The sequence below is a fragment of the Emys orbicularis genome, chromosome 7, assembly GCF_028017835.1.
Source record: "Emys orbicularis isolate rEmyOrb1 chromosome 7, rEmyOrb1.hap1, whole genome shotgun sequence".
Classification (NCBI taxonomy): domain Eukaryota; kingdom Metazoa; phylum Chordata; order Testudines; family Emydidae; genus Emys; species Emys orbicularis.
This window is the reverse complement of record NC_088689.1, coordinates 97,762,391-97,788,921: the sequence shown is the minus strand read 5'-3', so window position 1 is coordinate 97,788,921 and position 26,531 is coordinate 97,762,391. Positions and strand designations below refer to the sequence as shown.

The following is a 26,531-nucleotide window of genomic DNA, read 5'->3' as shown; positions in this document are numbered from 1 at the left end:
TAGCAATTTAAAAATAAATCAAATCAATTTGGTCCTGTAAATAGTCACCCTTTTTACAGTTCTGTCTAGAAACACAAAACCAGACAAATAATTCTACTTGACAGCAATTTTGCGTTTTCGCCTGTGAGAGCCCCTCAGCATAAAACTACCTTTGAAGTCACGGGGCATTCATGCCCATGATACTTTTGCACTTCAGACTCCCCAGGGCTTTGATGAGAGCTTTGGTGGCAGAAGGAAAGTTAACTATATAATTATTCAATCTATTTAACAGAATTAGGCCCAAATGAAAGCTCTAGTTTTAATTAAACGATAGAAAACAGTCATACATACTCCCTTCACTGTGGTCGCTCCATAGAGACCAATCACTAAGGGACCCCTTCTGCCAGGTCTTGTCAGTAGCAGCAAGGACCTGGTTGAAATATCTAGCGGTTCCGCTTGAAATTAACAAACACACTGGCTCAAGCTCCCACCAATAAGCCTGGGGAAAACTAAATCCCCCTCCTTAGGCACCCTTAACAGGCAAATTTTCTCTCACAAGTAACTGTGTATGAAACAAAGAAAACTTATAAGAGAAAAGGGACAGCATTAATATGGGAAACAATAAATCAACTGCATGGTGAATGAATACTAAGCAAAACCCCCACTTCCACAGTACATTGCCCAATGTCCTTTGCCTCAGTTTCCCCACCTGCAGATCTGACAGTCCTATGAACAAATATTCCTTTAGCACACCACTTCCCTCCTTTTCCTCCTGCTGGCCTCCACTCATGGTTTGCAGTCAGAAGTTAGTACTGTTCCCAGGACAGCATCTCTCACAGCCATTACTGTCTTCAGCCACAATATAAAGGTTGAGTTCTGAGGCGCTATTACATAACCCAGCTCTCAGTGATTCCAGGTCCGGTAGCTGCGAGGTAGGAGAAGACTTGCTGTGGAGTGCACTCAGCTATATTATTATACTATCCAGCCTCAGCAGAGAAAGGCTCAAGCAATCTGCATGAAGCCAGCCCTTATGACGACATTGGGCTGTTAGCCCTGTATCTACAGTAGACCCTCATAGTTACGAACACCAAACTGATCAGTCAACCACACACCGCATTTGGAACCAGAAGTATGCAATCAAGCAGCAGCAGAGCAGCAGTGACCAAAAAAAAAAAAAAAAAAAAAGGGGGGGGGGGGGGGACACTAGCAAATACAGTACAGTAGTACTGTGTTAAATGTAAACTACTCAAAATAAGAGGGAAAATTTAAAAAAAGATTTGACAAGGTAAGAAAACTCTTTCTGTGCTTGTTTCATTTAAATTAAGATGGTTACAAGCAGAATCTTGTCCTTGGTAAAGTTTCAAAGCTGTATTAAATCAATGTTCAGTTGTAAACTTTGGAAAGAACACCCATCACGTTTTGTTCAGTGCTACAAACACTTCAGAGTTACGAACAACCTCCATTTCCCGAGGCGCATTTGTAACTTTGAGGTTCTACTGTATTGAGTTCCCGGGACCAATGGCAGCTGTTATGTAAAGCCTCCGCTCAAATGCAATTGTAAGATCTGTAACTTGTATCCTTAAGTTCTGCAACCTTTTTGCAGACTTTGTGACTTCAGTTATTGTTAGCATAGCCTTTTAAGTTTTGTAACCTTTGCAAGCTCTGTAACCTTTTCAAGTTACCACTTGTATGAACTTCCAAGCTTTGTAATATCCCATCCCTCAGAGAGAGTGTGAACGAGGGAGTGTGAACAAGGGAGTGTATGTGGGACTGGGCGGAGAGGAGCTGCAAGGAAAGAGGAGCCTGGAGACAGGAGACAGGTGTGTCTGATATAATCTGCCCTGAGAAGGCAGTCATGAAGTACTGTAAAGAAAAGAAGAACCTGGTATGCATGAAAGGAACTGGTCTAGGAATGCTTCTCGGTGACGGACACAGAAAGGAAACTCAGTGTACGTGACAGGAGCCGCCCAAAATAAGAGGAAGAAGGCATGCACACAAGCCCCTGCTTCTTGACCCTCTCAGCAGCCTGGATTCGTGACCGCAGACAGACACACCAGATCTACCATGCTTCGGCTTCTCGGCCTCCATGCTGTCTCCGGTAACTCTGTCTGTGTAAGTGTGTGGGTGCATGAGGGTATGAATGCAGTGAATGTGTGCGTATATGAATAAGCTCCATCTCTTTTCTATCTGACCTAACAGCGGCATTGTAAAAAAACTAATACAAGTGTGACCCTGGGTTGGTTTTTAGGGGAACAGAGGTAACAGCAGCCTCCCCGCAGACTAAGGGGAGGAGCTACTGGACCCAGGGATCAAATAAATACAGGGGGCAACAAAAGAGAAAACAGGAACAGGAGTGAGGTCATAGGGTAAAAGCAGGGATCCAGAAGGGAACTGTCAACCCTGTGAATTGCAAATTTACACTGTCCCGCTATGGCATGTATCATTTTCTTCCCTTCATCAAGCAATGACTATCTGTATTCAAGGGCCTGATCTCATACACCTGACACAATCAAGTCCCTTGAGCCAAGACTTGTCAGTTGAAAGGAGAATTGGAAATACTGCATTTCACAAAGCACAGACAGAAGAATGACCAGCCAAATCCCTCCCCTTCCCATTCCTGCTAGCAGAGCAGAGCTCACCAGAGCCAGAAAGGCACATATTCTGCATGCTGATACCTGTTCCAGATGTTTGTTCCTATCGCCTGAATCTATCACCATGTGGCTCTTTCTTTCCAGAGCATTTGCAAGCACATCCCCATCATTGACCCAAGACACCCTGATCATGGGATGTGTTGGAGGGTCCTTCACCTCTGTTCCTGGGCTGCGTGGGATCTGAATGGAGATCTGCCTCTGAGGAGATTAGAATCCAAGTGTTTCTGAGGGGCAGGTCTGCCCTACCTCAGCGGAGAAAAGACAGACAGGATTCCCAGTTAAATTACTTAAGTGCTGAAAATGTGCGATTCATTAGGGAGGGGCTGTCATCTCAAACGTTCCTTTGCCACCTCCCTTCCTTTTTCTAGGCAAAGCTGCAACAACGGCTTCCTAGACTAAGAAATGAATCCAAATTTACAGTGAAATTAGGGAAGAAAAGAGGGCAGATTTTGTTGCACAGAGCATGAGGCAGAACCTTTTAAACAAAATCCTTGAGGCTTTTACTTATGTAAACCCTTTGGGGTTTAGAGAGCATGGCCCTTTAAATCTTTTTCCTAAGGGGGAGGGGGAGAGTAAGAAAAAAGGAGGGAAACTCCAGGTGGCAGCGCTGGAGCTCCAGGGAGAGGGAGAGGGAGAGGCAGCCTGCAGGCCCTGGAAAAGTGAAGCAGCAGAGAGAACCTGCCTGAAGCCTGGGAAGGACAGGGCCGATCGGGGACACCCCAGGACAGGAGCCAGGAGGAGCACTGTGCCAGGGAGGAATTGCCCGAGAAGGACAGGCCGGAGCTGGACCCAGTATCACGGCTGCCCAGAGCTGCATGGGGCTGTGAGTACTGGAGCTTGTGACTCTGCATTGGGGACAAGGAGGGAGGTTGCTAGGTAGTTAAGTGGGGAGGTGGTCGCTCTGTGTGGTTTTGCAGAGAGCGGCAGAAGAGGGCACCAGAGGGGTTTGTTGGGGGAAAGTTCACTGGCGCCGAAGACGACCAGGAGCACCCAAGACTCACCACCGGACTGGAACTTTGCTCAGGACTCCTGAACTCTGTGTGCAGACACATTGCTCAGTGTCTGCCCTTCCAGACTGTGCTACCACTGGGCCTGTGGGGCTTTGGCTTGGATGCAGCCCTGTCTTACTGTTCCCCCTATATTTCCCCTTGTTGTTTTTCTCCTCTCATCCCTCTGTAAATAAATATTTCCCTTGTTATATCCACTGTACTTTTCCTGTGGGTGTGTGTGTTCACTCTGGGGGGTTTGGAACAGGTGCCCCTGGGGTGGAAGGGATTTCTCCTGCTGCATTCCTGCGCACGCCCTGTCTTGGCCAGAGCTGCCTGCAGAGCGGTAGCTATGTCAATAGGAGAGCATCTCCCACCGACATAGTGGTGCTTCTGTCAGTGAAACTTATGTCAGTCAGGCATGTGTTTATTTCACACCCCTGACCGACAAAAGTTTTACCAACAAAAGTGCTAGTGTAGACATAGCCTGGGAAAGGTACTTGGTGTCACAGCAAAATACAAGATTGAACGGAGAGTTTAGCATAAGTAGTTAGCACATAACCTAAGGGGCCTTTTTATCATGCTGTAGCTATTTCAGTATAACCCCCCCTGTTCTAAATAAAAGCAGTTCTATTCCTCTGCTTCCGAAGTTCTTCTCCTATAGCCATGCTGGTCAGTTTCCCCATGTAGACAGGCCCTTAGGCTCCCCTAGATATATAATGATCCAAGTTGATGGGGGTGAGACCTTTGACATGTTCATTGGTGCTCCATTGGAACAAACTACTGAGGGCAGCGGTGGATTCTCCATCTCTGGATGTCTTCAAGTCTGCAGGCCTCTCTGGGAGATAGACTTAGTCCCACATATGTTATTTGGCTCCCTACAGGGGCAAATGGATGAAATTCTATGGCCTGTGTTACACAGGCGGTCAGATCCCTTTTTTCTTACTCTCCCCCTCCCCCTTAGGAAAAAGATTTAAAGGGCCATGCTCTCTAAACCCCAAAGGGTTTACATAAGTAAAAGCCTCAAGGATTTTGTTTAAAAGGTTCTGCCTCATGCTCTGTGCAACAAAATCTGCCCTCTTTTCTTCCCTAATTTCACTGTAAATTTGGATTCATTTCTTAGTTCCTTTGACTCACTGTGTAACTGAACTTTTAAGTCACTTTCCCAGCCTGTGCTTTGGTGTCCCCCTTTGTAAGATGGAGAGCTGCTGTGGGGCACTAGCCTAGGACTTGGGAGACCCAGACGAAATTCCGTGCTCCAGCAGAGACTCCCTCTGTCACCCTGGGCAAGTCACATAGCTTCCCTGTGCCTCACTTCACCATCTGGTCAATGGGAATAACAGCCCTGTCCTTCCTCTCAGGGATGTTGTGAACATAAATACGTTAAGAGATTGCAAGGGGCTCAGATATCATTGGAATGGGGATCCACTAAGTACTGAAGACAGGACCTAGATCCTGTTCCATCTTACAGAGCCGGACTGATACCAGAATGTTTATAGAGGGCCTTCCGATGACTGGATGACAAGTCCATAAGAACATGAGACCGGCCATACTGGGTCAGACCAATGATCCATCTAGTCCAGTGTCCTGTCTTCCGATAGTGGCCAATGCCAGGTGCCCCAGAGGGAATGAATAGAACAGGTAATCATCAAGTGATCATCCCCTGTCGCCCATCCCCAGCTTCTGGAAAACAGACGCGAGGGACACCATCCCATCCCGGTTAACAGCCATCGATAGCCTTCCTCCATTAATTTATCTAGTTGTTTTTTGAACCCTGTTATAGTCTTGACGTTCACAGCATCCTCTGGCAAAGAGTTCCACAGTCTGACTGTGTGTTGTGTGAAGAAATACTTCCTTTGGTTTGTTTTAAACCTGCTGCCTATTAATTTCATTTGGTGAAATGTGTTATGAAAAGGAGTAAATAACACTTCCTTATTCACTTTCTCCACACCAGTCATGATTTTAGAGACCTCTATCATATTTCCCCCTTAGTCGTCTCTTTTCCAACCTAAAAAGTCCCAGTCTTATTAATATCTCCTCATATGGAAGCTGTTCCATACCCCTCATCATTTTTGTTGCCGTTTTCTGTACCATGTCCATTTCTTATATCTTTTTTTGAGATTGGGCAACCACATCTGCATACAGGATTCAAGATGTGCGCGTACCATGGATTTATATAGTGGCATTATGATATTTTCTGTCTTGTTATCTATCCCTTTCCTAATGATTCCCAACATTCTGTTCGCTTTTTTGACTGCCACAGCACATTGAGTGGATGTTTTCAGAGAACTATCCACAATGACTCCAAGATCTCTTTCTTGAGTGCTAACAGCTAATTTAGACTCCATGATTTTGTATGTGTAGCTGGGATTATGTTTTCCAATGTGCATTACTTTGCATTTATCAATATAGAATTGCATCTGCAATTTTGTTACCCAGTTTTGTGAGATCTCTTTGCAGTCTGCTTTGGACTTAACTATCTTGAGTAGTTTTGTATCATCTGCAAATTTTGCCCCTCACTGTTTACCCCTTTTTCCAGATCATTTATGAATATGTTGAACAGTACTGGTCCCAGTACAGATCCCTGGTGGACACCACTATTTACCTCTCTCCATCCTGAAAACTGACCATTTGTTTCTACCCTTTGTTTCCTATCTTTTAATCAGTTGCCAATCCATGAGAGGACCTTCTCTCTTATCCCATGACAGCTTACTTTGCTTAAGAGCCTTTGGTGAGGGACCTTGTCAAAGGCTTTCTGAAAATCTAAGTACACTATATCCACTGGATCCCCCTTGTCCACATGCTTGTTGACCCCCCTCAAAGAATTCTAGTAGATTGGTGAGGCATGATTTCCCTTTACAAATCGTGTTCATCTATGTGTCTGATAATTCTGTTCTTTACTATAGTTTCAACCAATTTGTTTGGTACTGAAGTTAGGCTTACTGGCCTGTAATTGCCGGGATCGCCTCTGGAGCCTTTTCTAAAAATTGGCATCACATGAGCCACCCTCCGGTCATCTAGTACAGAAGCTGATTTAAGTGATAGGTTACATACCACAGTTAGCACTTCTGCAATTTCACATTTGAGTTCCTTCAGAACTGTTGGGCGACTACCATCTGGTTCTTATTACTGTTTAATTTAGCAATTTGTTTCAAAACCTCCTCTAATAACACCTCAATCTAGGGCATTTACTCCGATTTGTCACCCAAAAAGAATGGCTCAGATTTGGGAACCTCCCTCATATCCAGGGCCGGCTCCAGGCACCAGCCGAGCAAGCTCGTGCTTGGGGCGGCAGATTCTACGGGGCAGCATTCCGCCCAATCCTAGGGCAGCACGGCTGCTTTGTTTGTTTGTTTGCCGCTCCGGCCGCCCTGTAGGGGGTGGCAGCGCGGAGGAGGGGAGTGCCCCGGTGGGAGCGGGCTGTGCGCTCCATCTGCCCCAGCCGGTGCCAGGTCTGTAGGGCAGGGCAGCCCGCATCCTTCCCTCCCCGCAGACCGGAGCGGCGCGGAGCCCTCCCGGCAGGCGGCGCAGCAGTCGGGGCCGCGTGGCAAGCGCCCCGCTGAAGCCCTGGCCGCCCCCCTTCTCTCTCTTCCCCCACTCCCTCCCCCTCCTCACCACTAGCAGGGACACGTCTGCAGCGCAGGGAGTCCCCCTGCACTATGGCTCCGGCTGCCCTGCAGGGTTTTTGTTTGTTTTTCCTGCTTTGCTGCTCCGGCCACGCCGCAGGTGTGTTTTTTTTTTTTTTTTTGCTTGGGGCAGCAAAAACGCCAGAGCCGGCCCTGCTCATATCCTCAGCCATGAAGACTGATGCAAAGAATTCATTTAGTTGCTCCGCAATGGCCTTATAATTCTTGAGTGCTCCTTTAGCATCTCGATTGTCCAGTGGCCCCACTGGTTGTTTAGCAGGCTTCCTGCCTCTGATGTACTTAAAAACATTTTTTTTTTTTGCTGTTACTTTTTGAGTCTTTGGCTAGCTGTTCTTCAAATTCTTCTTCTTTTTTTTTTTTTTTTTGGCCTTCCTAATTGTATTTTTACACTTCACTTGCCAGAGTTTCTATTTTCCTCAATAGGCTTTAATGTCCACTTTTTAAAGGATGCCTTTTTGCCTCTAACTGCGTCTTTTACTTTGTTATTTAGCCACGATGGCAATTTTTTGGTTCTCTTATGTTTTTTAATCTGGGATATACATTTAAATTTAGCCTCTATTAGGGTGTCTTTAAAAAGTTTCCATGCAGCTTGCAGGGATTTCACTTTTGGCGCTGTACCTTTTAATTTCTGTTTAACTAACTTCCTTTGTGTAGCTCCCCTTTCTGAAATTAAATGCTCCCATGTTGGGCTGCTGTGGTTTCTCCCTCTCTCTCCCCCTCGGGATGTTACATTTTATTATGTTATGGTCATTGTTACCAAGCACCTCTTGGACCAGTTCCTTTTAGGACTAAATCAAGAATTGCCTCTCCTCTTAGGGGTTCCAGGACTAGCTGCTCCAAGAAGGAGTCATTTAAGGTGTTAAGAAACTTTCTCTCCGCGTCCCGTCCTGAGATGACATGTACCCAGTCAATATGGGGATAGTTGAAATCCCCCATTATTATTGATTTTTTAATTTTTATAGCCCCTTTAATCTCCCTGAGCATTTCAAGGTCACTATCACCATCCTGGTCAGGTGATCCGTAGTATAGCCCTACCGCTATATTCTTTTTATCCAAGCATGGGATTTCTATCCATAGAGATTCTATGGTACAGTTTGGTTCATTTAAGATTTTTACTTCATTTGACTCCACGCTTTCTTTCACATATAGTGCCGCTCCCCCACCAGCACGACCAGTTCTGTCCTTCCACTATATTCTATACCCTGGTATTACTGTGTCCCATTGATTATCCTCATTCCCCCAAGTTTCTGTGATGCCTGTTACATCTATATCCTCATTTAATACGAGGCACCCTAGTTCACCCATCTTAGTATTTAGACTTCTAGCATTTGTATATAAGCATTTTAAAAAATTGTCACTGTCTACCATTATGTGATGTAATTGAATGGAACTCTTTAATTTCACCATTTCTCATCAGATCCTACCCATATTTTATCATAGTCCATCCTCTCCTCCTTACTTGGACATAGAGAATTTCCATTAATAGTCCTCCCCTAAGGCATTGGCTCTCAACCTTTCCAGACTACTGTACCCCTTTCAGGAGTCTGATTTGTCTTGTGTACCCTCAAGTTTCACCTCACTTAAAAAGTATTTGCTTACAAAATCAGACATAACAATACAAAAACGTCCCAGCACACTATTACTGAAAAAGTGCTGACTTTTGCATTTCTACCATATAATTATAAAATAAATCAACTGGAATATAAATATTGTGCTTACATTTCAGTGGATAGTATATAGAGCAGTATAAACAAGTCATTGTCTGTATGAAATTTTAGTTTGTACTGACTTCGTTAGTGCTTTTTATGTAGCCTGTTGTGAAACTAGGCAAATATCTTGATGAGTTGATATAAACCCTGGAAGACCTCGGTGTACCCCCAGGAGTACACGTACCCCTGGTTGAGAAACACTGCCCTAAGGGATGTGTCTGTCTGAACCACATGCTCCTTTGCACCTGTCCACGTTCCCCTAGCCCTTAATTTAAAAACTGCTCTACGACCTTTTTAAATTTACATGCCAGCCATCCCATTCCATTTTGGGTTAAGAGGGGCCCATCCTTCCTGTATAGGCTCCCCCTTTCCCAAAAGGCTTCCTAGTTCCTAATAAATCTAACCCCCTCCTCCCTATACCATTGTCTCATCCACGCATTGAGACCCTGCAGTTCTGTCTAACTGGCCCCGCGCGTGGAACTGGAAGCATTTCAGAGAATGCTACCTTGGAGGTCCTGGACTCCAATCTCTTACCTACCAGCCTAAATTTGGCCTCCAGGACCTCTCTCCTGTCCTTCCCTGTCATTGGTACCTCCATGAACCACAACCACTGGCTCCTCCCCAGCACTACACACACACACACGTTTATCTAGATGTCTTGAGAGATCTGCAACCTTTGCACCAGGCAGGCAAGGCACCAGGCAGTTCTCCCGGTCATCACAAACCCAACTATGTCTCTAACAATCGAATCCCTAATTACTATTACCTGTCTCTTCCTAATAACTGGAGTTCCCTCCCCCAGAGGGGCATCCTCAGTATGAGGATACCATGACATCATCTGGGAGGAGGGTCCCAACTCTGGGATCATTTCCCTCTGCTCCAGTTGGATGTTCTCCTTCCCTGAGACTTTCATCCTCCTCAACAGCACAGGGGCTGTCGGACCGGGGATGGGACCATTCTACTGTGTCCCGGAATGTCTCATCTATGTACCTCTCTGTCTCCCTTAGCTCCTCCAGTTCAGCCACTCTGGCCTCCAAAGCCCATACACGGTCTCTGAGGGCCAGAAGCGACTTGTACTGAATGCACACGTATGCCACCCACCCATCGGGCAGGTAATCATACATGCTACACAGTGCAATAAACTGGACAGCCCCCACTCTGTTGCTGGACTTCTGCCTGCATTCTCTTTTTACTCCTGCAGCTGTTTCCTTTATTGTTGTTTTTATCGGGGGTGTTTATTGCCTTAAGTTTAAAGAAAGTTAATGAAGTGTATCTAGCCCCCTCCCCCCAGACTCCCTCACAAAACTCCCCAGTTAGCTGCTTCTGTTCGCTAGCTCCTCGCTAAGGGGTGATGAGTGCTAAAGGGCTTGGGGGTCCAAGCCCGGTTAAGAAGCTCTCAGCCTTGCCTAGCAGTTAGGCTCAGCATACGGTGCCCCAACCAAACAGAGCAAACTATTGTGACATTCTATATCTCGGGGGGAGCGCCCTGTAACCCCCATAGTCATCATGTATATATGATTGTGATATTTCATCTAAATCATGCCAGGTGAGGTACTGGGGAAAGGTTATCATAGAATATCAGGGTTGGAAGGGACCTCAGGAGGTCATCTAGTCCAACCCCCTGCTCAAAGCAGGACCAATCCCCAGACAGATTTTTGCCCCAGATCCCTAAATGGCCCCCTCAAGGATTGAACTCACAATCCTGGGTTTAGCAGGCCAATGCTCAAACCACTGAGCTATCTCTCCCGCCACAAAGGCTGGGGCATGTCCATTTTCCATTATGATCTGCTGAAAGCCATTGTTCTATCTAAATATGTGTATCATTAGTGCATATGAAGTCATGATATTGGGTTATCTGGTTGCCACTAAAATATGCTGGGGAATAGCCCAGATATTAGATCCCCAGAGACAAGAACAAAGGAGCTAACCAACGTCAGGGTGGGTGTCAAACAACCATCAATAGCCATTGTCCAGCAAGGGAGCTACAATGCAGTGACTCACTTGCACAAGGCCACACCAGGGGAATTGCTCTAGGGACTCAGCAATGCCCACCAGACATGCCTGGACTCATGTTCTCCAAGCACATGGACCAAGGGTATAAAACACAACACATGCTTCGTCCTTTTTCTTCTCCTCTACCTACGCTGAAGGCAACAAGAAAGCTGGAGCTGAAGAGATTATCCTGAGGCTAAGAGGAAAAGCCTGCAGATGAAAGACTGTGACCAACGTGCAATATCCAGTGCAGTGAGAAAAACTGCTTAATCTAGATGTCACCCAGTCTATAGGTTGAGAGTTTAGACTGCGTGCTTATCTTTTATTTTCTTTTGGTAACTCCAGCAAGTTTGCCTGAAGCGTTTGGTAAATCTGCTCAGGTCACAAAGGCTGGGGCATGTCCATTTTCCATTGATGAAGTGGTGAACCAGTTAATAAATCTGCATTGCTCATCTTGAGCAGTGCAAGATGGTATATTCCTGAGGTACAGTGCTGGGAGCTGGGGGGATTGGGCTGGTGCCTTTCTCTGGGAGATTCATGCAATCGAGCTGGGTGTGGGGCTCCACATGCGGTTGTGCTGAGTGATAACAGCACCTGGGGGGGTTTCCAGGAAGACGAAATGGCCCCTGCACAAGCTGATCTGGTGAAAATCATCGTTTTAATAACAAGGTTTAGTACAAAATGAAAAGGCACAAGAAATGGGCCCAGTTCCACATACAATAATGGTGCAAGGAGATCCCGACCCCTGAGCAGGAGCGGGGTCTGCAGAGGCATTTAGGCATGAATGGGCCCTTCCCGCTTGCTCTGGTCTTCAAACACCCCGTGGAAGGGACTTGCTGGCCCAGCAGGATCGCCTGCAGTTAGGCAGCTGGCATTCTCTCTTTGGCTCCTGAAATGAGGTGCCCTCTCGCCGAGAGGGTACGGCAACCGGCTTTGGACAATCGGACACCCAGCCCATTGGCACTTGGGCCCCACAGCCTGTAACGAGTGTCACGGTGGTGCTGCTGGGGCTTGTCTCTCCCATCCGGGCAGGGGCCCGCTCTAAGCCCTCCTTTCCCCACTCCCGGAGAAGAATCGCTCTGCCTCCACTAAGCTAGTTCTGTGATTACACACGCCCAGCTGGAATGGGCTCGTGCACTCCCAGTGTCTCTGGTACTTAAGGCAGATGCACCCCACAGTCTTACATAAAGCCCATCACACTGACATCAGAGAGCTTCGGGGGAGGGGAGATTGGATGTGGCTGCCGGTGTCCCTCAGATCCAAGGATTACGGAACCTGCAGTGTCAACAGTGGGTTCCGGTGGGGATGTCAAGGAGCGCTGCACAGCTCATGTCTGTGCTGAGATCCTCTCATATTCAGAACCCCCTGCCCCCCCCGTAGGGTGCCTGTGTGTGAGGTGAACCCTAGCTCTGGCCCACCCCCTCTGTAGGGGTGGAGGTGGGAGGAGACAGGTACTGGAGGTTGGGACTATGAGTGGGATCACGCCAGACAGCCAGGATTACTCGCCAGCCCATTGGCTTCCCTCACTATCAAGAACCAGAATGGCCAGAGGAGGACAAGCAGAGCACCCCTGAAGCCAGAAGAAAGGCACAGGGGGGAGGGGGGAGGGGGATGCTTCCAGCCCTCTCCTCTCCCCCCTTCGTGCGTGCGCTCTCTCTCTCTCTCTCTCTCTCTCTCTCTCACACACACACACACACACACACACACACACATATATTCCCCCCTTGCCCAAACTGAGGCTGCTTGTCCCTCCCAGTCTCCTCATGGCCTCTGTGGCCGGGCACCAAAGATGGCGTCTGTCTCAGAGCTCCACTCGGGGTCGTTGCGCTGCAGGAGCTGGAACGGGGCTTCCTGTCTGCGCTGCACGAGCATCAGGACCATCAGCAGACACCAGAAGAAGAAGTTCACCCAGGCAGCCGCCTGTCGGAGTGGAGAGAACCACAGGTAGCAGGGGGTTGGTGAAACATGGCTGTGTATCGCCCTCCCTGCCCGTCTCCCTCAGACCCTTCCTCCAAAGCCCCTGCCCCAGGAAGAGGCAGCCAGACCATTGGCTTGTCCAGTTGTCTGTCCTGCCTGCTGTTTCATCAGTGAACACCTGGCTCACGTGGGGTGGGATTTCCTCCTCCCCCGAAGCATGAGGGTGTTTGACTTCGTTCTTAGCTCACCTACAAACATCAGGGGCCACCGAGATACTAAATCCGGCTGCCTGGAGTCCCCCAAGCTGACTGCACTGCAGCAAGCGGAATTTCCTCACTAATGGTAATGGGACTGACTGTTAATTGGATGGAGCCCACCTTCTTTCCCTCCCCCGTGGTCTCCTCTAATGGGACGGGGCCCAAACCAGGGGCTTGAGAATAATGGTTCTCACAAGCCGCTCATGCTGTGTTTGTGCTGCTGTGCTTCCATGTTTCTCACAGCAATGGCCAGCCCTCCTTGAAACTCTTGGGGGCAGAAGTTCTGCTGTTCCCTCCGCCCCCGTCAGCTGCTGCCCCCTACCCCTGGGTTAATTCTCACCTCAGCACTGTAGAGATTGTCGTAGAACCTCGCTGCATTATACTGTGGGAACCACTGTGAGTGCTGGGCTTCTTGGCAGCTAGAGTGGAGTTAAGAAAGGACAGAGCATGGATTAGCTGGAGAGCTAGAGGAGGAGAAATCCCACACAGGCCGATGATTCCCCCCCCGGTGCTGGGTCTTTGCACCGACTCAGAGCTTGTGGCTGCTGGGAATGATGCGATCCTGCTGGGGCAGGGAGTCCCTCTGGACATGGGGAGTGCGGTCCTCCCCTGAGGGAGAAAAGCCCACCTACCTTTTCACAAGTTTGGTTTGGAGGATGGACGAGCACAGAGTGTCCATCCCAACCCGAAGGATGCAGGCCGAGACCAGCAGGAAGAAAAGGATCACAGCAGAGATTGCCAGGTTCACGGTGAGCCAGGTGTGATCCCTGGAATGGGATGGGGGAGAGATCAGTGTGACCAGCCGGTGGGACTGGGTGGCTCTAACTCCCCACCCCAACATGTGCCCTCTGCTCACCACCTCCTCTCGTCCATGCAGCAGCTGTAGATGCCGTAGAGCAGCACTGCAAAGCAGTACACAGCGATGAGGATGGAGATGGCAGTGACGAAGTAACAGAGGGAGATGTTGCTGAAGTGAGACAGAGCGAGGGCCGTCCCGTTCTTCTCTACGGACCCATAGAGGATACACCGGCCACCAAACTCCCCCTGGGAACGAGAGAACAGAGACGGCCTCCTTGGGGAGCAGATTCCACAGCACAGGGGACATGGACACTCCCATTCAGCAGCATTTCCGTTGTTTTATAGCAAGGCATTGAGGCCCTGCCCAAGATTGGCAGGGGCGGGGAGGGCGGGACTCCACCAGCATCTGTCTAATGCCTGTATGCTCCTTGGGGAATTGAGGTCCAGCTCTTCAAAGGTATTTAGGCACCTCACTTCCATGGGAAGGACTGTCCTCCCCAGGGGAGTTAGTTGCTTAAATACTTTTGAGGATCTGGGCCAGAGACCCAAGGCGTATGGTGTACCTGTCTCCTGGCTGGCACAACTGCAGTCACACATGTACCCAGCCTATCTCCACACTGGCACTGCAGCTGTGTGTGTTTTGCGCTAGGATTTCTGGGGTGTGTCCCAAGACCCTTAGCACCTGAAGCTGCTCTAGGAACTGGTTTGTGGTGTATTGTGGGAGAACTTGTCTGCCCTTCCCAGACCCCTGTGTGGAATTGTTTTTAGCCTGTCACTGAGCCACAGGATTGTGCTACGCCCCCTGTTTTGGAAGTCTCTAGGAGGAGCCCCTTCAGTGTGCCAGACCCCCTAAGGGTCTCCCTTCCTCCAGGATAAGCCATGCAGCTTCACCTCCTCCTTTGACTGGACCTCTGGGCCTCCAGCACTCCTGCTTCACACCGTGAGCTCTGTTCAGTGAGTCCAATTGACACAGACCCCTGATAGAGACTTGTCCACTCCTCAGGGATTAGTGCACCTTGCCAAGCACCTGTAGTGACACCAAACAGCGTCACAATTTATTTAGTGGGGTTTATTAGTTCACTGGCACACAGCCTAGGAAGTCCTTTGGGTAGCACACAGACCTGAAAGTTAGAGCACAGTCCATTCGGGTTAGCCCAGAGCCCAGCCAAGCTGGAGTGAACCCTTGGTGCAAGCTCTGTCTTGCATTTGATCTCCTTGGTCAGGCTTCAAGTGAGTCCTGACTCCTTCCAGCAGCCCACTCTTATCTCTCCACCTTCCCAGTCCCTTATTCTCGAGGCCTACGAGGTGTGGAAATCCCTGTCCCTTGGGGTCTTTGGTTGCTAGGCACCAACATCCAGGTGATTGGATTTGCCATTGTCTTCTCAAATGCTGTATTGATATGGGGACCCAAGCCCCAGGCAGCTAGCCGACACCCACACTTACATCTCCTAGCCTGAGCTGAGAGCAAATGCTCCCTTTCTACCACCCTCAGCAGGAGAAACTGAGGCAGACAGGACTCATAGAAATATTACAAAATAGTCTTACTTTGTCACAGTTTGCTACAGTTTTGCTGAGGCACTTTTGTCTCAGCACTTCCTCCCTCTGCCCATTCCAACTGGGGGACAAGCTACGGAGCCGTTGGAGGAGACATAAGTAACTCACAGGTCACATAGGAGGCCCGTGGTGGAGCAAGGTGTGTAACCAAGTCTCATGCCAGTTGGGCCATCCACCCTTCCTCTCTGCAGTAGCCATGCTGGGAGCAGAGGGCTGGGGCATTTTACCATCAAGTTCTTTAACCCTGCCTGAAGCATGTCTAGGTTCAATTGGCAGTACCCAGTCTGGCTAGTCTCCCAAGCCCCTGAGCGCTGCCGGGGGAGAATTTGCTCCGAGCCTCAGTGGAGACCAGGCCTGAGAGCCTCACAGCTTAGCTCTGTCACTTGCCTTCTAAGCTCTTAGGGCCAGGACTGATGACTTCCTGTGTAGATGGGGAGCTGGATAGGTGCAGCCAAATGGCAAATACAGTAATGACTTCTCTGGGGCTGAATGGGAGGGGGAAGAACAGTGGTGGAGAACCAGTGTCTGTGTCCTGAGAGACCCAGGGCCCCAGATGGGAGGGTGGGGCCTGTGTGTGCACAGGGAGGGGTGTGTGCACGTAGGCGGGGCAGGAAGGAAACTAACTGCTGGAGCTTTCCTGCCTCTCCGGGGCCTCAGCTGACTCGCATTAGCTCCAGGGCTGTACAGCTCACATGACAGGTCAGGGGCTGAGTGCACCAGGGTGTGGGTGCACAATCCAGCACCAGAGGGAGGGAGGTGGGCCAATGCTTCCCGCAGCACCTGGCAGGTAGTGATGAGTCTTTCCAGGGCCTTTTAGATTAACCCCTGCCCCGCTGGGCACTCAGTGCAGCTAGCGATCGCTGGCTGTCCAGGGATGGACGGTTTAAAGGGGTGGAGGTGGTGGGGGGCTGCTCGAGAGAGTCCTGGGTGGGGGTGCTGCAGATTGCGGGTGGGGGTGTTTTGGGGGCAGTCAGACTAGTGGGGGGTGCTGCTGCGGGTAGTGGACACGGAGACACCAGCAGCCATGAGGGGGAGGGGTGCACACTGGGGCCGGGTGTTTCCCCTGCCTTTTTCCACGGGGGGGGAGGAGCTTTCACCTTTCCCCCAGCCCCTGCTTCCCGCTCGCGCGCCCCTTCCCGGACAGACCCCCCCGGGGGTAGGTACCTGGGTGACAGTCAGGGCCGAGGCGCAGACCACCCCGCAGAGGAAGGCAGCTCCGTGCAGGGCCAGTTCCCCCAGCTGCAGCGCGGACACCGCCATGTTCCCCTCGGCCAGCCCAGGGCCCGAAGCCCCAATCCCCGCCCCCTGGGAGATCCGCCCCCGGCAGCCTGGGGAGGCTCCAGCGGGACGCTGTGTGTGTCGGAGGCCCGCTCACGTGTTGTTTCCCCCCATTTCAGTGCTGAAATGAGCCTGTCCCGTCACCCTCCGCCAGTTAGTACCGCGAGAGAGACCCGTGCTCCAGTAACCCCCCCCCCCCCGTGACCAGATGTCCCAATTTTATAAGGACAGTCCCGATATTTGGGGCTTTTTCTTATACAGGTGCCTATTACCCCGCCCCCCCCGTCCTGATTTTTCACACTTGCTATCTGGTCACCCTACCCCCCCCCCCCCCCCCCGCTGCTACAAACCTGGCCAGGGCTGGCCCTGCCACTGTGTGCAGGGATATAACACAACCCACACCCCTCTGCTGTGCACCGCATGCAGCTCCTCACCCCCCATTGCGCCAGGCGCTGTACAGCACAGGCCAAGAGCGCCGGCTGTCTACAGCGGGTTACCCGCAGCCTCACACCTCAGCTGGAGGGCTTGGAGTGCCACTGATTTCCACACCCGCTCCAGCCTCGGGGTAGCAGGCATCCTAGATCAGCTCAAGAGGCCTAGTCCCGAGCATATTGCCCACATGTAAACCGTTCTGTGTGAGAGCCTCTGGAAAGGCTCCCCTGCGATTATTCTTCCTCTGTAAATCATGTAAGTCACATCGGAGTGCTCCAATACGTCCCCTTGGGTGGGAATCAGTTGCCGTCTTCAATAGCGGTGCTTGCACTGCACTCATTACCACAGTACCTGAGCGCCCCCCACTCAGTGCATTAAGCACCGTGACTGACATTTGTTCTCATCCTCTCTCTAGCAGAAGCGTGTGAAGGGGTTGGATTGTCTTCTAGTACTTTGAGCTCTGGTCAAGTGTAGGTAGTCTCTTGGTCTATCCAAGGCCGTGATCAAGTGTCTTGATGTTTTGGTCTTTTGGCCTCGAGATGAAAACCTTGCCTTTGTTTCTGGGACCTTGAAGTGAAAAAATCTCTCCGTAGATATGCAGCAATGTGTGAGGTAGAGACAGCAGGGTCAGAGGAGCATGGCCTGGCAAGGTTTGTGCTAGTCTTTAGTTCCCATGGGAGCTCATGCCACAGTCCTGGGGTGGCTCTGCTTCCCTTACCCTGATATTTCTCAGTTGTAAAAGACCCATTTGTGTTTGGTCAAACTCCTATCATTGGCCGTACACACAGAGCTCCAGCTGCAAAGGTGCTTGGTCCTGGCTGTCACTTTTCCATTGATTTCACCAACCTCTACTAGCAGTTGTGTTATCAACTGGCACTTTCTGAGCTAGTGCCCTCTCTTGGAAGGTGAGCTAATAGCAGCACTTGGGCTTCCTAACCTTGAATACGTGACTTGTTTTCTATCGGTTTCATACTGCTGCCCATCACCTTCCAGCTCCCCCTTTAGAGAGAAACAAGCCCTGGGGTACTGGGGTAGAAGATAACAGAGAGGGTTTATTTTTGCTCTGGTCCGATCTCCCACTCTCAGGGAGGATTTGCACTCGCTGCTGGGAGCTGTGCCTGTGAAGCATCACAGAAAGACACAAAATCACATCCTTGACACCTTACTGAAGTGAGTGTTGGAAAGGCCACAGCCCAGCCCTGAGCTTGTGTGACTCTGCATCATTCCCAAAGTGTGGCCATATAGTGCTGCTGAAATGCAACTGAGATGGGATGATTTTAGCCAGATCCATGCTTGAACTCCCTTTAACCCCCAAAATAAACACAGTTACAACAGCCATGGGATCTTACACATGCTCAAAGAGCAACCTAGTCCTGCTGTTTAAAGCCACCTTCAGAAAACCTTGTGGGCCTCACTTTTCAGACAGGCCCAGCTCCTCTTGCCAGGCTTTGATTCAGCACTTGAGAGGGGGCAGACATGGCAGATGTGGAGATGGGTGGCGGTAGGGCCCCTAGTTTATGGTGGTGGGTTAGGAAGACAGGAGCAGGTCCCTCAGCTCTGAGAGCCAGAGTTTCTTAGATGTTAGTCTTCCCTTGGCTACCTTCAGTGAGCACTGGCCCACATCCCAGAGGGGCTAAGGGGCAGTCCCTAGCAGGGGCAAGACAGGAGGTGCTATAGCTACCCCACCCCCATGCAACAAGGGAGAGGTCAGCAAACAAATTCTCGGTCCCCAACAGCAGCAGCGTCTTTATTAAACAAGCAGGTGTCAATACAAGGCTTGGGGAGTTGGAGAAATGCTGCGTGCTGTCAGGAAAATCCAACTCCAAGGGGAGTGCTGAGTACACAAGGACAGGAGCACTCGTCCCTCAGGGGAGGACATGGCTTGGGGCCAGGGAGCTAAAATCCTTTAGTTAGACTATGGAATCTGCTGCTATGTGCTGTACCTAGATCACACAGAGGCCCTAAGCCCTGCAATCACCTCCCCTCTCCCACACATACTCCCCCAACACCTCCCCAGCAAAGGCTCAGCCATCACACAGTAGAAAACCCTGGATGGCCCTTGGAGGAGTGCACAGTCCCTAGGTGCAGAGGTAGCAGGCTCAGCCTGCCCCACAGTCTGGGCACGTAGGAGGCACTGCTGAGGGCAGAATGTGTCTCAGCACCCCCTGCAGAGTCCAGAGACTGCTGGGTAGGCCCCTTCCACCCTGGAAGATAAAATCCTCTCCTGAGGGGTTTGGCTTGAGTGGGGGCCCCTGACTTCATCCAACAAGGGATGCTCAGTAGTACAGGGGAGGGATGAAGGACCCGTGAGCTGAAGTCCTGCAGGGGAGAGGTCACTCCTCAGAGAGGCAGGTAAAGGGAGTACTCTGAGTGGGCCCACTTCTTCACAGGCTTGCTGGTCCTGCCGATCATGGGCAGCTTCTGGGCATAGCGGGAAATGTGGCTAGGGCCATGGTGCTGGGGGAAGCAGGTCTGGAACACTCGGCCCTTGCACCGCCGGCCCACTTGCCGCCCAGCAATCACAAAGCTGAAGTGGGGTGGCCCCTGGGGGGAGAAGCGGCACTTCTGGAAAACGTCACGGACCCCAGGCCGGTGGCCCTGCTGGCGTGATGCGCTACGAGAGCGGGGCACACTGGCCGAGCGATGGAGGGTTGGCCTGCCTGGTGGGTAGTCTGCCCGGGGGCTCTCCTCCTCCCGGGGACTCACTGTGGCGTTGGCTGTCAGCTGGGGCATCTTGCGCACCACATCCCCTGTGCCGAAGGCTGGCTGCTCTTTCTTGGTGTCCAAGACCTTGGGGCCGGGAGGTGTCGGCTCGGCTGCATGCAGCCCCGATCCCGTGCCAAAGCGGGTGGCCAGGCTGTCTCCAAAGAAGTCGTAGAGCTCCCGGTAGGTCTCGTGCAGGGAGACAGCGGGAGGGTCAGCAGAGAGGCCAGTGCCCAGCTGGGGGCCCCCGCTGCCCAGCTGCAGCAGGTGGCTGGCGATGCCAAAGCTGAACTCCACTTGGGGATCCTGCAGGGGGCTGAGCCAGGGAGAGCTCTCCCGACGGCACCCATCCCTACATGGTCTGTCCCCCTGGGCTGATACTGACTGGGCCTTCATCTTCAGCAAGCGCTCCACTGCCACCTGGCAAAGGAAGAGCTGCTCTGGTTAGAAGCCCTGGCCTCTCCGCTCTTTAACCCCAGCTGCAAACCCAGCCGCACACAGCAGGAGACTGGAGGATCCCTGGCTCAGCTGGGCTCCTGCATTAGGCTGCTGCTCACACAGCCCTTTCTGCCCATCCCCATCCCTGATATAAGGGGCACTGGAGAACCACCTTCACCCTACCCAAGGAGAAGCCAAGTCACCCCCATCCCTTTTCTGGCAGGGGCCCTGTATCTAGTCTGACTGAGGCCAGATGCTATGCTATTGGGAGATGGGAGCTCAGTCAGGGGCTTCTGAGCTGCCTGGAACTGCAGTGAGTGTGTGGGCCCTGCGGGCAGAGCCCTGGCCCAGCCCTCTCCTCTGGACGGGAGGGGTGAGACTCACCAGGATGGCACCGTACACCTTGTGCCCATCAGCCTTCACCTGAGCGTTTGAGACAGAGTAGTCGTCCAGCACAGCCTGCAGGTTCGCCCAGTAGGTGGAGAGATGGGGGTAGAGGACTCGCTCCACAGCCTGGAGAGGAGAGAGCAAAGATCCAGCCCCAAAAGGGCCATTTACTGACTGTCCAAGAACCAACAGCACAGCCAATGCATGAGAAGCTAAAGTACCGGCCTGGGGAGCTGAGCCAGGGTCCTCTGCCTTGTGTGTGCACAAAGAGATGGGAGCGGGGCACAGAGCAGTAGTTACCAGCCCTTGCAGCAGCCACTTCCTCCCATGCCCCCCAACATAGAGGGACCCAGCGTAGCCACCCTCCTGGGAGGCATCACTGCTTCAATTCTCAGACCCACCTCCCAGGGAAACAGGGTGTTTGGCTTGGGTACCACCACCCTTTGGGCAGGGAGAGGAGAGCAAAGATCGTGTGGGGTGGAGAGCTGTCCCTTACCTTCCACCCCAGGGCATGCAGCCCCACCACTGCCCCATAATGAGAGCAAAGCGGGCGCACTGGATCAGCCAGCACCTTCTGGAGGGACAACAGGATCTGGTGGTACAGGCCACTGACGAGGTCGCCATGCGTCCTGAGGGAGGAGACCGAGCAGAGGCTGAAAATCCCTGGAGATTGGACTTGTGCATCCCATCCAGGACCCTCCCCTACCCCATCATGCTCCATCAGAGCTGCGTGCATGGAAAAAGGGAACTTCAGACACCCTTGGGGCAATGTGCCCTGCCTGGGAGAGCAGGGGCAGCACTGGACTCTGAAGGAGACTCCCACTGACACCAGACATGCTGCTGACTCCCCTGCCTGGGTGCTGGGGGTGGCAGTGACTCCCTTTCAGCCCCTCCCCACCATCCCGCACCAGAAGATGTGGCTCAGGAGCATGGCAGCGTAGTCCCGGAGCGTCCAATGGTCGTTGAGGGGGTTGATGGATGCGGCGAGTGGCTCCAGCACGCAGTACATGACGCTGGCAATCAGGCTCTTGACATAGGAGCCCAGGCACAGGTAGGGATTCTGGATGAGGCTCTTGGCGATGTGCAGCAGGCGGTTCAGCTGCTCCAGGTCATGGCTGACGGACTTCACCTGGGACAGGAGAAGAAAGAGCGAAAGGCTCAGAGCTGCTGGAAGGAGGGCATGGGCCGCCCCAGGGGAGCCACACCCTTGGGAGGGTCTCTTGCCCACCCCACCCTGTTTCTCAGGTGGGTCACATGCCCCGGGGCCTCCTGCTCCACTCACCCCGCTGACCACATAGACAAAGTAGGGCAGCAGGGCTGCGATCTTCGAGTTCGTCTGCAGGTCCTGGAGGGCAACCTGTGGGGAGATAAGGGTCAGAGGAAGAGGGGTGCCACAGCCAGGAATGGAATGGAGAGCCCCAGCCTGGGGAGAGGAGTTGCACCACGGTTTGTCATGTAGCCATTCTCCCTCAGTCAGGCTCCCCACACAGGGCCAGCGATCCCTGCTGCATGTCCTCCTGAGACACTCAAGCCAATCAGAGCTGGTGGGCAGTTCTCCAGCGGACCACTGGTGCCAGAACTTTCTGCGATCCTTCCCCCACCGGGCTGCATCAAGCCTGGAGCAAAAGTAGCTTCTGTGGAGGCTGGGGCTCTACAGTCCTTGAAACCCTCATTTGCCCCCCCCCACATTCCAGGCCAGTCTGAGATAAAGGCACCGATCCTCAGCCCCTCACCCACCTTCATTAGCTGCGGGTCATCCCCAAGCACAGCTCGGGTCACATGCTGGTAGTACTTCAGCAGGTCATCTGAGAGTGTGGAGACAGCACTGGGCACTGCAGGAGAAGCCAGGAAGGCAAGGGTTACGGGAATTCAGTGGAGACCCCTCCGAAGCACCAATGATCCCTACGAGAGCAGCAGCAGCCCAAGCCCCAGTACAGGGTAGGGACCTGCCATGGGGCATTGTTCAGAAAGGAGATGGCAGAAATGTGTGTCTGTGTGTCAGAGACTGACCGGGGAAAAACTCTTATATGAAAAGATTGGGATTGTTTAGAAAGGGGACAGGAGAAAAGTTGATAATGACTGGGACAGAGAAGGGAGATCTGGAGCTTCTTGTGATGCTTTGTACTTCGGGGGAACACCCTACACCCCCATGTTCAACCTTATAAAATGATTGTGTGCTATCCAGTGCAAAGTTTGTCATGTTGAATGTCTTCGGAAGGCTCATAATGCACTGAGCATGGTTGTTATAGTGATGTTATAGAAATTGTTACAGTAATGTTATAGTGAGGTTATAGGATATAATTTAATGTACATAGTTATGAGGCTGAAAATGTACCCTCATGGCTTAAAGCAAGCCCATGCAAAAACTCCCCAAGAACAGAGAGGCAGTTCACACCTCATCAGGGCATGGATGGGACAAACCCAGCCCAGCCTCACAGGACCAATGGACACTGGCTTAGGCAGCAACAAAAGAATCTGTTAGACCCTTGAGGGAGTCATCCCCTTCCTTTGGTCAGTTTAGGACTGCGATGAGGTAATGCTCACCTGACTCTGAAGGGGGGGGGAGGGAAAGAGGAGGGGAGAGCAAAGCCAAGAGGAAAGAAAGGACATGATAAAAGGGAGAGACATTTTGCCATGCTCTCTCTCTTCAACCTACATCTACAGACACCACCACCATCAAGCAACTGAAACGCTGATCAAAGGGGAGAGCCTGACTGAAAAGTAAACAGCCAGCCTGTGGTGAGAAGCATCTAAGTTTGTAAGGACATCGAAAGTGTTAAGATCAGCTTAGAATGTGTTTTGCTTTTATTTCATTTGACCAAATCTGACTGGTTATGCTTTGACTTATCACTTAAAATCTATCTTTATAGTTAATGAATGTGTTTGTTTATTCTACCTGAAGCAGTGCGTTTGGTTTGAAGTGTGTCAGAAGGCTTCCCTTGGGATAACAAGCCTGGTACGTATATATTTCTTTGTTAAATTGATGAACTCATATAAGCTTGCAGCGTCTAGCAGGCATAACTGGACACTGCAAGACGGAGGTTCCTAGGGTTGTGTCTGGGACCGGAGATATTGGCTAGTGTCATTTGCTTGCAAGTAGCTGGGATCAGCTTACATACCAGAAGCTGTGTGTGAACAGCCCAGGAGTGGGGGTTCTCACAGCAGAGAAGGGTAAGGCTGGCTCCCAGAGTCAAGGATTGGAGAGGCCTAGCAGATCACTGGTCCGGATAAGACCAGAGGGGAACGTCACACTTCTGTTCTCCCAATCTCCTAACACAAGGACAAGGGGACAGGAGCGACCAAAAGGTGGCAAAATTCCTAACTGATAAAAGGACATACTTTTCCACACACTGTGTGATTGGCCTGGGGGACTCCCTGCTGCAGGATGGTGCAGAGGTCAAGAACTAAATGAGATTTAGAGGGACTGGATGTGTATGTGGATAACTAGGACAAGCAAGCATTGCATAGTGTGACAGACCCAGACCAGTGGGGTACAGGAGTCTGGTAGAGGGCAAATATACTGGTCACAGGATGAGTAGTTTTCTGTTCCCTGAGTAACCAGAGCAGGGGCTGCACTAGAGTAATCAGGAACCTGCTAGAACCAGTTAAGGCAGGCAGGCTAATTAGGACACCTGGAGCCAATTAAGAAGAAGCTTCTAGAATCAATTAAGGCAGGCTAATCAGGGCACCTGGGTTTTAAAAGGAGCTCACTTCAGTTTGTGGGGGGAGTGTGAGGAGCTGGGAGCAAGAGGCACAAGGAGCTGAGAGTGTGCTGCTGGAGGACTGAGGAGCACAAGCGTTATCAGACACCAGGAGGAAGGTCCTGTGGTGAGAATAAGGAAGGTGTTTGGAGGAGGCCATGGGGAAGTAGCCCAGGGAGTTGTAGCTGTCATGCAGCTGTTACAGGAGGCACTATAGACAGCTACAGTCCACAGGGCCTGGGCTGGAACCCAGAGTAGAGGGCGGGCCCGGGTTCCCCCCAAACCTCTCAATTGACCTGGACTGTGGGTTCTCCCAGAGGGGAAGGTCTCTGGGCTGTTCCCCAACCCACATGGTGAATCTCTGAGGCAAGAAAATCCGCCAATAAGCGCAGGACCCACCAAGACAGAGGAGGAACTTTGTCACAATAGTTAATGCTAGCAAAGATTTGGGAAGGGAGAGAGAACCTCCTGCTTCAGGGCTTAGTTTGAGAGCAATTTAACAGGGAGTAGGATGAGGTCATTGTTAGCTCTGCAGGGCAGCAAATGTCTGTACAGCACCTGGCACAGTGGGGTCCCCCTCCTGGTTGGGGCCTGTACGTGCAGCTTCAATACAAGGAGGAGATAAGGGCAAGGGAATGGGTTGCTGAGCAGTTCTTACCAGCTCCCTGGGGTTCCAGATTTCCTTTCCCATCCAGGTAAGAGACGTGAACTACAATGAAAGCACAGATGCTGCTGTTAAACAACCTGGCTGATCCCTCCAGCCTTTCCTGGGCCAGGATGCTCCCCTTCTCATGAGGCAGCCTGGGAGAGAGTTCTAGGTACCCTAGTCACAGAGCACGGGGCATCAACCCCCACCTTGCTAGCTCTGAGAAGACCCCACTTGGGATATCGTGCTCAGGTCCAAGCTACGCATTAGGTGCAGGTCCAGTGAAGAGTCACTAGCCCAACAGCTTGGATCTGAGTGCCGAAGGAACTAACTTACAGGGGAAGCAACATCTGTCTTGCCTGGCTGAGCAGTGACTAAAGGAGACTGGTAAGCAATCCTGACAGGGAACTATCCCCCCTGCGGGCCTCCATTGCGCCCTGCTATGGGATAGATGGGGGGGACAGGGCAGTCCCTAAGGCAGAGGGGCTGGGTGGGCATCCTGTTGCTTGCAGACAGGGGGAAGGGATGTGGCCAGCTCCTCCCCAGGGGAGGAGCTGGGAACCCTGTAATTTGGGACATTCGGAGGCAGGCTGCCCAAAGCCCTAGAGAGTCTGGAGGGAGAACTCTGGAGGATGGAGTAACCACACACACCTCTCACTGCTGTCTCTGCACAGCCCTTGGGGAGGTTGGTGGCCAGGGCAAGCTCCACCAGATTGATCTCACGGTCCTCCTGGAAGTAGAGTTCCCCTTCCTTTATAGCACGGAAGGGAAGGGGGTCCTGGGAGCCATAGCCGCACACCACCTGCAAGGACACCAGATGGTCACTCCCTTGCCAGGCCCATCTTGGGGACAGCTAGGCCTGCCACCACCATCAGTGTCCTGGTAGAGAGGACTGGACTGGGCGCTCTTTGGACTCCATCCAGCTAGCACTGGTCTGTGGGCAGGAGAGAGGAGCAGCAGCAGTAACAAGGGAGTTTCCCCCTGGCCGGCTCCTGGTTCAGTCTCCTGCTCGCTCACCTCCACGTTGCTCCAGCGAAGGGCCCGGTTGAAATCTTCCACCGTCAGTTTCCGGCGTTTGGTGTGTTTCATGAACTGGGAGCTGTTCTGCGGGAGGGGAGAGGGGAAGTGAGGAATCGGAGGGACCAGCCCCAAGGGCGGCGGGCCCCAGCCCAGCTCCAGGGACAGCCGCCCGAGGGGGGCTCAGGCCAGTCCTGGGGGCAGCCCCTCACGGGGAAGGGTCAAGGGTCACAGGCCGGCCCCCTAGCCCCGGTGCAATCTCCGCCCCCAGGGCCGGGCCCGGCTCCCGCACCTGGGCGGCCTCCCGCAGGCGGTAACACACGTCCTCGGCCAGCAGCGCGGCCACCTCGTCCGTCAGCTCCAGCCCCGCGCTCTCCGCCATCAGGCGCACGGACTCGCGCGGCAGCTCCACGAAGCGCCGCTCCTCGCGCTCGGACAT

General features: G+C 51.9%; 2 protein-coding genes across 3 annotated transcripts; both read right to left on the bottom strand.

Annotated features, from left to right (window-relative positions):
- Positions 1 to 11,603: 11,603 nt before the first annotated feature.
- On the bottom strand, positions 11,604 to 16,784 carry TMEM179B (transmembrane protein 179B). 2 transcript variants are annotated; one of them, XM_065407436.1, is made up of 5 exons: positions 16,655 to 16,784; positions 13,995 to 14,182; positions 13,771 to 13,905; positions 13,479 to 13,557; positions 11,604 to 12,884 (listed from the first exon to the last, which is right to left on the bottom strand). In XM_065407436.1, the coding sequence occupies exons 1-5, from the start codon at positions 16,748 to 16,750 to the stop codon at positions 12,726 to 12,728; spliced, it is 657 nt and encodes a 218-aa protein (XP_065263508.1). In that variant the 5' UTR covers positions 16,751 to 16,784; the 3' UTR covers positions 11,604 to 12,725. The 2 variants fall into 2 exon arrangements, with proteins under 2 accessions (XP_065263508.1, XP_065263509.1); XM_065407437.1 differs by having other exon boundaries at positions 13,998 to 14,182.
- A 2,135-nt stretch (positions 16,785 to 18,919) lies between these two features.
- Positions 18,920 to 26,531, bottom strand: TAF6L (TATA-box binding protein associated factor 6 like). The gene is made up of 10 exons (XM_065407869.1): positions 26,385 to 26,531; positions 26,093 to 26,179; positions 25,727 to 25,877; positions 25,088 to 25,138; positions 22,466 to 22,560; positions 22,011 to 22,085; positions 21,637 to 21,857; positions 21,225 to 21,357; positions 20,726 to 20,854; positions 18,920 to 20,323 (listed from the first exon to the last, which is right to left on the bottom strand). The coding sequence occupies exons 1-10, from the start codon at positions 26,529 to 26,531 to the stop codon at positions 19,541 to 19,543; spliced, it is 1,872 nt and encodes a 623-aa protein (XP_065263941.1). The 3' UTR covers positions 18,920 to 19,540.

Bases quoted from the DNA above. Each gene is read 5' to 3' on its own strand.
- TMEM179B (XM_065407436.1), bottom strand. From the start codon at position 16,750: ATGGCGGTGTCCGCGCTGCAGCTGGGGGAACTGGCCCTGCACGGAGCT. The intron at 14,183-16,654 runs GTACCTACCCCC...TCTCGTTCCCAG, and splicing joins CGGCCCTGACTGTCACCCAG to GGGGAGTTTGGTGGCCGGTG. The intron at 13,906-13,994 runs GTGAGCAGAGGG...ATCCCATTCCAG, and splicing joins TGCATGGACGAGAGGAGGTG to GGATCACACCTGGCTCACCG.
- TAF6L (XM_065407869.1), bottom strand. From the start codon at position 26,531: ATGTCCGAGCGCGAGGAGCGGCGCTTCGTGGAGCTGCCGCGCGAGTCC. The intron at 25,878-26,092 runs GTGAGCGAGCAG...GTGTCCTTGCAG, and splicing joins TTCGCTGGAGCAACGTGGAG to GTGGTGTGCGGCTATGGCTC. The intron at 22,086-22,465 runs GTGGGTGAGGGG...ATCTCCCCACAG, and splicing joins ATGACCCGCAGCTAATGAAG to GTTGCCCTCCAGGACCTGCA.